At 43.9% G+C, this 12,788-nt stretch overlaps 1 protein-coding gene across 1 annotated transcript in view; it reads right to left on the reverse strand.

Moving 5' to 3' along the window:
• Positions 1 to 1,389: 1,389 nt before the first annotated feature.
• The window catches only part of LOC8029150 (band 4.1-like protein 4), a 135,953-nt gene continuing 124,554 nt past the window's right edge, over positions 1,390 to 12,788 (reverse strand). Inside the window, exons 22-27 of the mRNA XM_040213405.2 lie at positions 12,569 to 12,649; positions 10,524 to 11,036; positions 5,960 to 6,086; positions 4,885 to 4,961; positions 4,410 to 4,518; positions 1,390 to 3,154 (exon numbers count right to left, since the gene is read on the reverse strand). Coding sequence (XP_040069339.1) covers positions 3,050 to 3,154; positions 4,410 to 4,518; positions 4,885 to 4,961; positions 5,960 to 6,086; positions 10,524 to 11,036; positions 12,569 to 12,649 — 1,012 coding nt within the window. The 3' untranslated portion in view covers positions 1,390 to 3,049. The remainder of the gene's footprint in view (positions 3,155 to 4,409; positions 4,519 to 4,884; positions 4,962 to 5,959; positions 6,087 to 10,523; positions 11,037 to 12,568; positions 12,650 to 12,788) is intronic.

Here is a 12,788-nt window from a genome sequence, read left to right on the forward strand (position 1 = left end):
TATTCGCTGAAAGAAAAACAAAAAAAAAAAAAATAGTAGGTAGACCTCAAGACATTTAGCATTGAGGTCTACCCTTTATCTTTCCAATCGAACCTCGGCATCCTGACGTCCCCGCAACGCCTGCTCAATAAGCAGCTACGTGCCCGCCCGTCCAATCAGTTGCCTCTCTCTTATCACCTGACCCGGCCCTCTGCGCGTGGGTGTGGGCAGGAGCATGACGACGTGGCGAAAGAGGCGTGCATGACCGACCCAACAAGGAGGAAGCTTCCACCACTGCCTAGGCATGGGGGTGAGCTCTCCTAAAGCCCCTTTTGTGCCTATGGGCACCCTGTTGTAGCGTACCAGACTGCAGGAGGGGATGCTTTGCCCACCAAAGACAATGCTCCGATTAGTGTCCAATACATGCTTTGGGCATTGTTTTTGCGGGCACCAGCCCCGTGAAAATCGAGGGCACTGACTGATGCTCCTTCCTCTCAGAGAGCCTTTAGTCGGTGACAGCTTAGGAGTTCGGTGAAAGCTCCTCCCACCTCTTTCCACTTTAGCCGAGTGAATGCCGGAGAGGAGGTCACCTCCTCTCCAGCATTAGTGGAAAGAGGTGGGAGGAGCTTCTCTTCAACTGTCACTGAGTATAGATTGAACAGAGGGTCCATCTCAAACATAGGGAGTATTTGCAATTTAATGACAGATGCCCCCTGCGGAGATTAGTTGCAAATGTGCGTGCACTCCATTGTCGCGCGGCGAGCAGAAATCCAGGCAGAAAGGTGGTGACGTTTTGCAGATGACCGACGCATTTTGTCGCCTCCTCGTAGCTCGTATTGTTCTGTGCGAATAGCCGAATCAGCAGCGTGCTCAACTCCCACGCCACTGGCTGAGGTCTGATCATCCTCACGCTTGTCCCGTTTATCTTTCATTTGCACGACTGGAATGTTCCAGATGATTCGAGAATCTTGTTTGTTGGAGCTCGGAAACTTCTAAATGCCCACGCACTTACCAAAAGGGCTTTGCATGGCTGCTTGAGGGAGTCGTCCTTCCGTCGCCGTCAAAGTATCTTTGTTGCTTCTTGTTTCTCGGCACAAGTTAACCGCATTAAACGTTCATTCCAAGTTTATGCTTTTTTTCGTGAGAATATTGCAAACACTTAACTGAGCCGTTGGAATATCTCTGTAACGCAGACTCTCTACCTCCTCTCTGATGTCAGTTTTTCTGGGAGCTTGGAGGGGGGGGGGGGGGGGGGGGGGGGCAGCGTCTCTTGCAGTGCTTGCGTTCTGAAACAAAGCCTGGCAGTTTCCATGCAAACCCCATCAACACGCAACACATGTTGATGGGGTTTGCTCGGTTTTTTATGTCGAGAGACATAGAACACTAAAAGGGGCACATTCAATGTTTGACAATATACTGTCTGTTTTAGTTTGTTTTTATTAGGCGCTAAACAAAAATAATTTTGGAAGGATAAGATAGTATTTCACATTTCTGCAGAACTGACAAATATTTTGTGAGGCTGTTGGGGGTTGTATATAAACCACTGTATGTTCAGAACCCGAGACCAAAGACGGGACGATACGAAACGCTGATTGAATAGTTCAGTATGCACGTGCATTCGCTATTTTTATGACAAAGCTTTGTAGCTCCTTTGATGCAATGTTTTTATTTCATTCAGAGGAGCGACGCATCATTCGTTAGCAAACAAACCTTGTTAGCGAGGCTTGGTATATGTATACATGCAAAAGAAACACTTGGCTGAAAAGGTATTGTGGCACTCATATTTTACATACATACATAAAGCAGTTTCTGATTTACATTTGGCAGTCAGGCACTTGGCCACATCTGACCTATCCAACTCCAACATTTCTCTCAACTAGTTGCCAGTTGACTGTACTGTCCTATTACACAAGGTTCTGTACATCAGAAAATCATATTATCTGAGCAATGCAAATCAGTGAGATGCTGCAGTAGCCTGTAGAGGCTGGTTAAGACCTTTAAATTTGAGCATAGCTGACTGCATTAAGATGCCTTGCGTTCTACCACGACGCATTGCACAGACCTTTGTTGCCATAGCAACCAGTTCGTCATAAACAGCAATAAACGGTAGTACCGCGGTCGGTCATATTCACTTGCAAATGTCTGACCTTAAGGCAGCACTTGCAAACACTTATGGTACGGAAAGTACTTTCTTGAACGTGGCCTCGGATAACTGTCGACAGCGAATGATCTGCAACCAGATGTCAAGTCTGAAAAATGTATTTAAAAGATCTATGGACAGATTCAAGTATATAATTAATCATAAGGAGTCAAAATGCACAATAACTACACATTAGTACAGAACAGCGTTACCACCAACGGCACTACCGGTTAATAAACCTCGAACGACTGACTCGAGACTTAAAACGTACGCCGAGTGGCTTCTATTGCAGAAGTTTACGGTTTGACGTCGCACACCGCAAAGCCTAGGACGCAACACACGACCGGCGAAAATGGCAGTACGAGCTGCAGTGTTAGGCCTCGGGACCACCCGGTTGTAGCAATTTGTTTAATGCATCAACAGGATAAATCTCGCAACGGGATTATACCCTACGCCGATTTCTCGATTGGCGAGTAGACTTGCAGACCTGTTGGACCGATAAAACAGAAGGGGTGGATGTTTCAGTTGCCCCACCTCCAGTGCAAGCATCCCACTTTGGGTAACACTTTGGCGTCTTACGAATCTCGAGGCTCCGTGCATAGCCAAAGCACGGCGAAAGGCGACGAGTGCGTGCCGGACTCCGGGCGTTTGAATAACACACCCTGCCATTCTCGTCTTGTCGGTGGCCATGCGGAGTGCAAGTTCGTCTGCTTTTTTTGCGGGGGTCATGGTGGCGTCAGAAGGCCGTGTCTGTGTTTTGGAAGCGGAAGACTTGCTCTCCGCATAGTCTTGAACATCCAACTTTTTTTCGCGGAGTTTCAAGGTTCATGGACGCACAAACTCCGGCTTCGGTGGGGATGAAATTTTGTCCATCCAAGTCGTTTTGGTGAGCCGCTTTCTTTTTTCACATTTTTACGCGAGGTCCAGACGTCACAGTTCCGTGCTCATTTCGTGACAGCCCGCCATCGCCGGACTTTTTGGAATGCAGTCTCCGACGTTTGGCCTTTGGCTCCAAGAAAATGGCGATGAGTATGCCTGCAATTAATAAAAAAAAATAGAGATGAAGGAAAATTTGTTAACTGTCGACTAAGCATTGGGGAAGGCACCAATAAGAGACAGATGTTATGGATATTTAACAATCTAGAGACCTTTAGCCTGCCACATAATCCTATCAAAATGAGCCGACAATTTCGTCACTCAGCCACGCATGTGAGCGTCATGGGGACATCGTGGATGCTTCTTTGTCTGACTGCTGGTTGATCGTAAGAGCTCGTATGGGCCTACATGATGACTTCCTTTGCTAGGTGCAAGACATTGAAGTGGTTTCATTTACTGTAAGTTTTATTCCTGAAAGAGTTTCAGATTAAACAAAAATAATACATACGTTAGTGCCCTCCAGGCCCATTTGTCCAAAGTCCAGCAGTGGTCTGAACTAAACTGTCTCGTCCCAAACGCATCGAAACGCACTGTCATGCGGATCAGCCACAGTCGCTCCCCAGAGACTGCTGCATGTACTCTGTCTGGCATCCCTCTGGCTTCAGTTACATCTATGCCAATTCTCAGTGTTACGTTCACACCCGTCCTGCCCTTTTCGTTCCATATTGGAAATGCAGTGGCCAAGGCCAGACGTCTACTGGGATTTGTGACACGGGTCTCAAAGATGTGTGGTCCAGCAACTTTTCGTGTTTTATGCGCTGCTCTCGTGCTGCCTCAACTCGAGTATTGTTGTGCAGTGTGGTGTCCGTATCGGATTAATTTAGCCGACCGCCTGGTCGGCTAAATTGGAGTGGAGTAACAGCAACGACCAACTTGCCATTTTGGCGTGTGCGTCTGTTTTTTTTGTTTTTTTTTTATATTTTGGGCGGCGGGTTGGCAGGTGCATTTGTGTATGGGTTTTCACCTTTCTGCACAGCCTTGCACACCACCCAGGATGAAATTATATTTGAAAATAAATATTATTATCATTATTAATATTATTAATGAGTCGACATTTTGCACGAAAAATATTACATCGTTAATGTCGGGTAAATTTTTTATGGTCCTGCGAAGCTTCTGCCGACGAGCCTGATTTGGCTTTGACAAATCGAGCCCAAGAGTTTGAGATATATCTGTGATCTGAACTGATATTGCAGTAGCACTTGTTCTACAGATTTGTGAGGTAATTAACATAGTATACTGGGCATGAAAACTGCAGTGCTTTTTACATAAATAAAGGTGATCAGGTCATATAGATGAGATGCACAATATTATATACTATTGGACCGTTCAGCAGTTTGAAATGATAACTCACCTTAGAGTAACCTGCAACGGCAGGGGTCTGAAAGCTGACGCGTGGTCCGGGATTTGTCGCTGGTGTCGACAGCTCGTGGATGCCATTAGTCTCTCCACAACCGCCATACCTGGAAGAAGTCGCACGGTAACCATTGAATGTTTTTTAAGATAATCACCTTTTGGCTTGCACATAGAATTTTTATTGCGCAACGTTTTAGCTTTAACTTTTAACGTAATTTAAAATAAAATATATTTCTGGAATTGGGGGGATTTATTGAAAGGTTTCGCTTTATTGGAACTCCCTAATTCTAGCAATTTTGAATAGTATGTTCTTTGATTCTTCCTCAAAACAACCGTTAGTCTTAAATAATACATTCCACACATAACAGGACTTTAAAAATAAAAGTCGCTGCCTTTTTTTTTTTTTCTTTTCTTTTGGCTTAGCAGTAGGCAATCTTCTGGGATTTATTTTTAAGGTTGTACTTCACACTCACCGTACTCCGGAAGGTGTCTGGTGTATGCCTGTCAATGCCAAACGTGAATTTCCATTCACGGGCAGATCAGACGTTTCCTGTAATATTAGGAAAACTCATTACTTTTTGTGCAGGCTGATATTTTGTTTGTTGTTAAGGAGCTACAGCAAAACAGTACAGTTAAGAAAGGATCAATAGTATAAGGGACACTCAATTTAAGCATTAATGCAAAAACAAGCGTGCAAATCGTTGCAGGGTCTCGATAAATAATGATTGTGGTGCTAATGTCATTATTTATGATTGTAGACCCACAGTCATAAATAATTAATGTGCTTTTGCAGTATGTAATAGCATAGGTATATATATAGAGAAGAGACCGGTATATTGTTTTTAGCTTTCTGATGCAGACTTAAGAATTCAGTGGCAAAATGCCTGTATGGTAGGATTCCTCCACATTGGCATTATACATTTCCTTACTAAGGGCAAACTTCACCCTTTAAGATTTTAAAGTTTCTCTAAAGTGGTTTTTGACAGAATTTTTTTATGACTAACCAGATCTACATACTTCATATACACATTACTATTCATATTCATAAATTACTATTCACATTAGTATCCCACTTCTATATACTGCAAACAACCTAACATTTGCAAGAACCCAAGTTACCCCCAATTATCGCAAATTCCGCAACTTCAAAAATATGGCACACATTTGATCATGATCCCAAAAACATAGCAGCCTAATTATCATAGCAAGTACACATAGCTTCCAGTCACAAGATTGTATGGCCACGAAATAGTGAGCCCGCAAAAATAAAGTTCTTTTGCCATGTTCCTTTACACCGAGGAAAAGGGAAAAATTCCTTTTCTTTTTTTGGTGCAGAAAAGAGAGATGGTGTGAAAATTTGATTGTGCATTCTATGTACAAGCGGAATGACACATACAAACAATTCAGACGGTCCAAAAGACTATAAATCACAACAAACACATTTTTCATTTTTCCTTTGATATTGGTGACTCTCAAAACTGCACTCCCCAGTAGTACACAAGCAACGCGACAAAGGACAAAAAAAAGGTGGCTCCCAGCTGCCCTCACATTGAGGGAAAAAGGTGCGGTGTGCCTGACAGCCGTGGACTTGTAAGAGATGCCTCCGTTTGCGAGGGTGGTCATACAGCCGGACACCGTCGTCGATGGCGCCAGCAGGTTCGTTGTTGAAGATGCCCTGGCAAAGGAGGACAAACCAAAAAGGAAATCAGAATTGTCATAAATAACTAGGGATGTGCGAAGTGATTTTTCAGCTCGAAGCAAATAGTTCCTGTGTACCAATAACCTCGGAAGTGAAGCAAATAGTTTGCGGATGTCAGTATTGTAATAGTAGAGAAAGAACCGCTGAAACTAGAGAACAAATAAGGACAAACATGACAAAGTTTGAAGGGTTCTCTGCCATAATCATTTAGGGAAAACATGTTGAATTCTGTTTGCACACACTTTGGTGTTAACTATTTGAAACGCAATCGGCGATAGATCCGAGAGACGACCCGTGGCTCCTATTTTTATTGCTACTTGTGTTCCAGCCTCTGTTGGTGAACACACTTTAACTATATACTGCATACTCTTTTTATTCTGTTTTTTTTTTTTTTTTGGGGGGGGGGGGGGGGGTCTAACGTAAGGTATATTTTACAGCATTCCAAACTTCGAAAATATTCAAAGTTGCTGCATAGCCCCATTCGATTCAAACTTTGAATCGAATATGGCGTTACTCACTTCTGTATTCAAATGTTCGCACAAAGCTAGAAATGACAGAGAATACGCGGGTGATCTTGCGTGAACTTTCAATGTCTAGAAAACCTGAGATTTGGGAACAAGTCTCGGGTTATCATGGGTGTTCAGATTAGTTGTATATGGATGCAACGTGAAGACGACCCGCCTTAGTGCCACCGAATGAGTTACACTTAAAGTATTGGCACTTCGTCCCCTGGCTTTTGCAGGTGCCGCCATTTTGGCATTTGGTGCAGAGTAGGTGCAACTGGCGACCGTTGCGATTCGGAAATGCGCCTTCCTGGGCTCTAGATATGGCGTCGAGAAGCTCGGGCAAAAGTGTTTCGCTCCACCGCGGACCATTGGAACGTTTTCGGAGGGAGGAGGGGCGTTTCCCGCGATTTCAGATGAAACCTTCAGACAACTGGCAACAATGAGTCGGAAGTCCCAAGATGACCGAAGTGTAGTTACCATAGAGTTATTATAATGTACGCTAGAGGTTCAAGTGGCGCTAGTGTGCTGCTGCAAATTGAAGCAGACAGCAACCAGTCGGAAATTGACTTCCGGTAATGCATTTCTATGGGAAAAAGAGAGTGCATTTTCTCCCTGTGCTCGATTATAAGAGCAAATATCACGATTACTTCGTAGGTACTTGGTAGACTGGAACATTTCTCAGTCACGCAGACAAAATAATTGGTCAGTTACGGCGTTTTTATTTGAAATTCGTGGCATGAAAAACGGTGCTAAAACCGCTTTGTATATGTATTTATGTGCACTGTCGGACACTGCTAGCACGAACACGGCATCGGCGCTTTCCACCATGGGGGATATACGTGTCAAACGAACGAAGGACATGTGGAAAACCAAGAGAAACGGCAAGAACTGCACAGTAACACTGGATAAGTAACTCCTTGTGCATGCAGGCGATCAAAATAAATTGAAAGCCACGTAATATAGTCCGATTTGCAAAAAATAAGTACTGCTTTATTTTTTCTGCTCATGAATATGTGCAAAGATGCATGTTCTGGGTTCCAATCATCAACCGCACGCTCCAAATCTTTGCAAATAGGGAGAAGTCAGAGAATAGGTGCCCGATAAAAACTGCCCGACATAGGAAATAATAAAAAGGCACACCTTTCGTAGTCCGCATACTTTATTTCTTACATTCAAATGATTTTTAACCGTCGTAAAGAAGCACGAAGGAGTCATTTTCATAGAGTGACAGGACGGGCATATTAGCAATGTATAAGCGCCACTACAATGCTAGCGAACCTTGGACCATGGAGCCTTGAACACACTCTACATTCTTTTCAATCCTTAGTTTGCTTAGAATTGTCGCTCGTTTTTACATACCTGCCATGGAACATAGGTTTGGGCCTGAAATATAGAGGAGCTTAACATAGTTCAGTGGTAAAGAAAAATGCTTTAATTAAAGCAATTACACTTTTACAATATTAATAAAGGTACATACTATCCGGTACAACTGAAATAATAAAAGTTATTCATGTTATTTTTCGGTGAAGAGACAAAATGCACGCGCGTTTTCCCATAGGAATGCACAGGAGCACCGCAAAAGTAGACTGGTTACTGTCTGCTTCAATTTGCCTCCCGGAAGTCGCATAGACACTAGCGCCAGTTGAACCTCTAGCGTACATTATAATAACTCTATGGTCCTTCCTGCGAAGCGTAGCTTGTAAGTAGGATTCCGTATTCTCCGAGTTTGTTTCTCGTGGAATCCGGAGGGTGTTTTCCAGAGCTTATTTTTCACCGAAAATTTAGGGTTTATCGGAGTTTATTTTTTGTTAGATTCCCAATTCTTTGAAATTATAACTTTATTTTAGTGCATCCTAATACTTAAAAAAAAAAAAAAAAAAAATGAGGTATGGGTATTATGACTAGGGTTCTGCGTTTTCGGTTTCTATTTTTTCAAAATTCGGCGTACTTTTTTCGGTGTTTATTTTAAAATTCAATTTTCGTTTTTTTTCGGCGTATATTTATGCCCGCAAAAATTTATGGGCTTTTTTCGGTGAATATAAAACAAACACCAACGGACACCGGATCAGATGATCCTTATACGTAGCTCTGATATTTGTGATCACTCAAAGAATAACGGCACAGATACATTGAAAAAGAAATGGACACTTCAATTGGCAAATGTGTGCAACTGTAAAAGAAACAAAAAAACGCAGAAGTACAAACAAGTCAGATATGAAGCCTATGCCCCGAAAACATGGAACCTCACCTTCTGTACATCAGGAATACGTGATCTCATTATAGTACACACAAACATGTACTTTCCCAGGTTCTCCTTCTTGATCCACACTATTTCTTTCCTGTTAATATATGACCCTGAGCTTCGAGAACGCCCTCTCAACGCTAACACTGGACGCTGGCAGGTTGAGGAGATGACGCGCTGCCTGAGCCAAAATCGCCGGAAGAGACACGGTGCGACGTTTTGAAGCACAACACAACATGCAGAGCTTGCATCCAGTAAGTCTTCCTCACAACGAGTTTGAAAACACGCTCGCCACGGCTCTGCGGTACGACTGGACGGTAAAAGTGACCTTTTCCGGTTAAAACTGAATTTAAAAAAATGGATTGGACGAAATTTTGTCGGTCTTTATCGGTTTAAATCGAAACTGCCGAACCTAAAAACTGACCTTTTCCGGTTAAAACCGAATTTCCGAAAATGGATTCGGCGTACTTTTATCGGTTTTTATCGGTTTAAACCGAAAACTCCGAACCCTAATTATGACCCATTGTCCTGAAGGAGCCTCGACATGCTAAAAGACAAACTCCTTTTGTCAGTAGTTCTATACAGATTTCAATGAAAAATGAAGTGGCTTCTCCTCAGAACCACTGACCCTGTGCTCTTAGAAAGTTTATTTGTAAAGCACTGTCTTTTTTTGTTCTTTATTTTGTCGTTGCGACCTCGAAATTTAGAGTTTTTTTAATAAATCCGAATTGACGAAAAATTTACCAACAAGTGTTTTCGGATTTTTTTTTTTTTTTTTTCGATTTATTAGGAAAACAAGGAACCCCAGTTATAAGTGGCTCTAGCCTGCCTTAACATGGGATCATCTCCCGCCTCTGCAGTGGATGAGTAAACTGACCACTGTGGTATGACTTAACGTGGAGTTAAGATGCACGACGCACTAGTGATTACGTGACTGCACGCCGGTATGACGCTCATCGATATCGAAATGGGCATCATTGGTGAGGAGTAACAAACACAAGAAATGTCCGACGTGATATTACAAAGAGGAGGTTAAAGGTTCGGTGGAAGAGGCCTAGGAAAGTGAGAAATTTCACACAAACGTGATGGGTCAGACGGTTTAAATGGGAGTCGGAATTCAGAGAAAAATTTAGCGGGGCTGTAAATGTTTCTTGCCTAGGTGGCACAAGCTACTGCCAGATAAGGGAGGCTATAATCCACTATAATTTGTGTATCCATACCAACTAACAAAATGTTACGCCCATTCGTAAAAATGTGTCCAGAGCCTCAAACAATGAGCTGCCGACAATGTGCCGTGTTAATGAACCGGGACAACATCAAGTTTTGCCTTTTCGTGTGCATATGGCTGACTTTTTTGTATGTTTTTGAAAGCTGCCCAAAATTTGTTGGAATGAGAGAATCGCTGCAAAAACAGGTTTCTTATTTTTCTGTGCAGTAGATTGTGCTACTTTGACTGGTCGGTGAATTAATTCTAGATTTTTGTTTTACATGTAGTTTAATTTATTTCTGTTAGTGATGTTACCGTTAAAGTGCTCAGCAACGATATCCTTCGAAGAAATAGAAACGAGAGAACTTTTACGAGTAAATTTTCATACATTAGTAAAAATATGTTGCTATAAATGCACACGATTTTCCCACTGCTTTAAGGTAACTGTGCCAACAAACCTCGATGTGAAGACTGGCAACTTTCCGTTGGGCGGGTAGGCAGACAGTGCCGACCCGTGCGTCACGGACGACGAGAAACCGTTGGTAGCAGACGACGGAACCGAGCCATCGGTAGAGGCAGACGGCGGGGTCGCAACCCTTGACGCGAGCCTCGAGAGTTGCGACTCGATGCGAGGGTCACGAGAGTCGTGACTCTTGAACCCAGGTTCACCGGACGACAGCTGCCCCCTGGTGGCGGATGACACCAGGCCGTTGGAAGCAGACGACGCCAGAGCGTTGATAGCAGATGGCGGTGTCATCAGGGGCCGGGGAAAGGTGTCTCTTTCTCTGGGCAGGTTTGGGGAAGGTTCGTAGGAAAGGACACTTCCCGCGGCTTCGGAAAGTTGCTGCGGCGTGGAGGCTGCGCCCGTGGTCGAAGGGCGGCTCGCTGGGGACGAGTGAACGGTCGTGTAGGGAGGAGGGGGCCCGTCTTCTTCGTCGTGTTGGCTGCCCTTTTGGTCTCTAGTGGTCTTGCTGCTTGCAAGGACAACAGTTTGGCCTCAGTAACATGCACCACAAATCTGAGCAAGCAAAAATATACATTACATCTGAAATACTATCCATCCGTTAAGGTCTGATACAATCCCAATTTTATGTTTTTTATTTGTGAGCATTATTGGGGAGGAGATCCAGCCGTCATACCCCTAGTGGCTAAGCTGAGAACTAAACACATGGGGGTAAAAACAACATAAATTATTTGTTCGTGTTTTTGACACAGTGCTCGGCTGATGGAGCGAAATGCTGCGTCTATGTTCAGCTGGGGTTTGCACTCAGCCAGTGACGCACCGACTGAACTTAAAGGGCCACTCCAAAAATTCTAGGATTACGGGTGATTATTGTGTCAAAACTACTAATAAACAGTTCTACGTCATTCGTTTTCTGCAAATTTAATTAGTTTTCTTGCAAACCTCGTTTAAATGCAAATCACAAAGCGAAACCGAGACCTTGCCCGCGTCAGGCAACATTGGTCCTGCTCGTCAACTACTGGACATCGCGTGGTACGGAGACGTCGGCTACGTCATCGACAAAAGCAGCGGACGGTGCGACAGCGTTGCAGACCCGGCACATTTGCACAGTGGCAGTGTCGCAGAAATGTGCTTTCTTGCTTCTCAGTCCCACACTCTCTTTTTTCTCTCTTGCCCTCGCTCTCCGCGTGCCTCGAAAAGCAAGAAACAAACAAAACCATTCTTCCAGTTCTGCACGTTCCGCGCAGTGTTGTCTGTGTCCACACAGCAGCATTGACTGCGCTGCTCCACGCGTCGCCCGCTAGGTTGGGCGGATTTTGGTAACCATGGAGCCGCTCCGACTTCGTTGGTGGGTTTAATAAACTTTTAGGTGGAATTGCGTTGTAATACTTTGCGTGTACGCTTTTTAGACGATACGACGCGGGACTGCGTTGTTTCCTCAACATCGAAATTTGATTGGAGTTGCCCTTTAAGTCTACGCCGAACACAGGCGCAGCACTCATGCCCAAGCTGCTCCCCGCGCTCAATCAAGAAAGATGGCGTCGAGAGTTCGGCTCGCTGTACTTAGTCGGGTAAATACCGAGCTCTGTGGAAAACAATCCGGTCAAAGTGCCCCCTGTAGTTCCACCTCCTCACCAACAGCTTACCGGATTTGTGGCAAAACTAGAGCATCGAGTTTGAAACCTGTTTCGAAGGATTTGTTGACAACCGTCTCGGTTACGGAGGACTTTTGCAAGTCCGATAAGCTTGTACGAAGGACCAGACAACAAAGCTTCTATTCAGGATGTGCTAAAGGCACTTTATTTCCCTCGCAATATTCTGAAGGACAGTTGGCCCAACCGATTTCTCCTTTGTGTGAAAATAACCTACAAGTTAACCCCGCTGACTTTGGTTTTCGTTGCCATTTCCCAAAGTAGCTGAGCTTCCTTCGCCTGACTGGTGTTGAAAGCTGATGAAGGTTTCATGAACTGCTAAACGGGCTGGACTAGTGTGAAAAAAAGAAAAACAAAGCGATAAAAATTTTGAAATGTGCCTCCTTGCCTGGAAGAGACCTTGGCCATCCTGTAGTTGGGCCTACCAGCCGTCGGGGAATATCGGATCTTGAACAGCCTAGAGTCTGTCCTATTTCATAAGAAACGAGCACATTGTAAACATTGCATAACAAAAACAAAATAAAGAAATTAAATTAATTTAATGGGATTTATTTTATTCAGATCAGATTGATTGATCACTTCGTCTGATCACTGATAACATATGGAAG

The sequence above is a fragment of the Ixodes scapularis genome, unplaced genomic scaffold (assembly GCF_016920785.2).
Source record: "Ixodes scapularis isolate PalLabHiFi unplaced genomic scaffold, ASM1692078v2 PGA_scaffold11__112_contigs__length_91849675, whole genome shotgun sequence".
Taxonomy (NCBI): Eukaryota; Metazoa; Arthropoda; class Arachnida; order Ixodida; family Ixodidae; genus Ixodes; species Ixodes scapularis.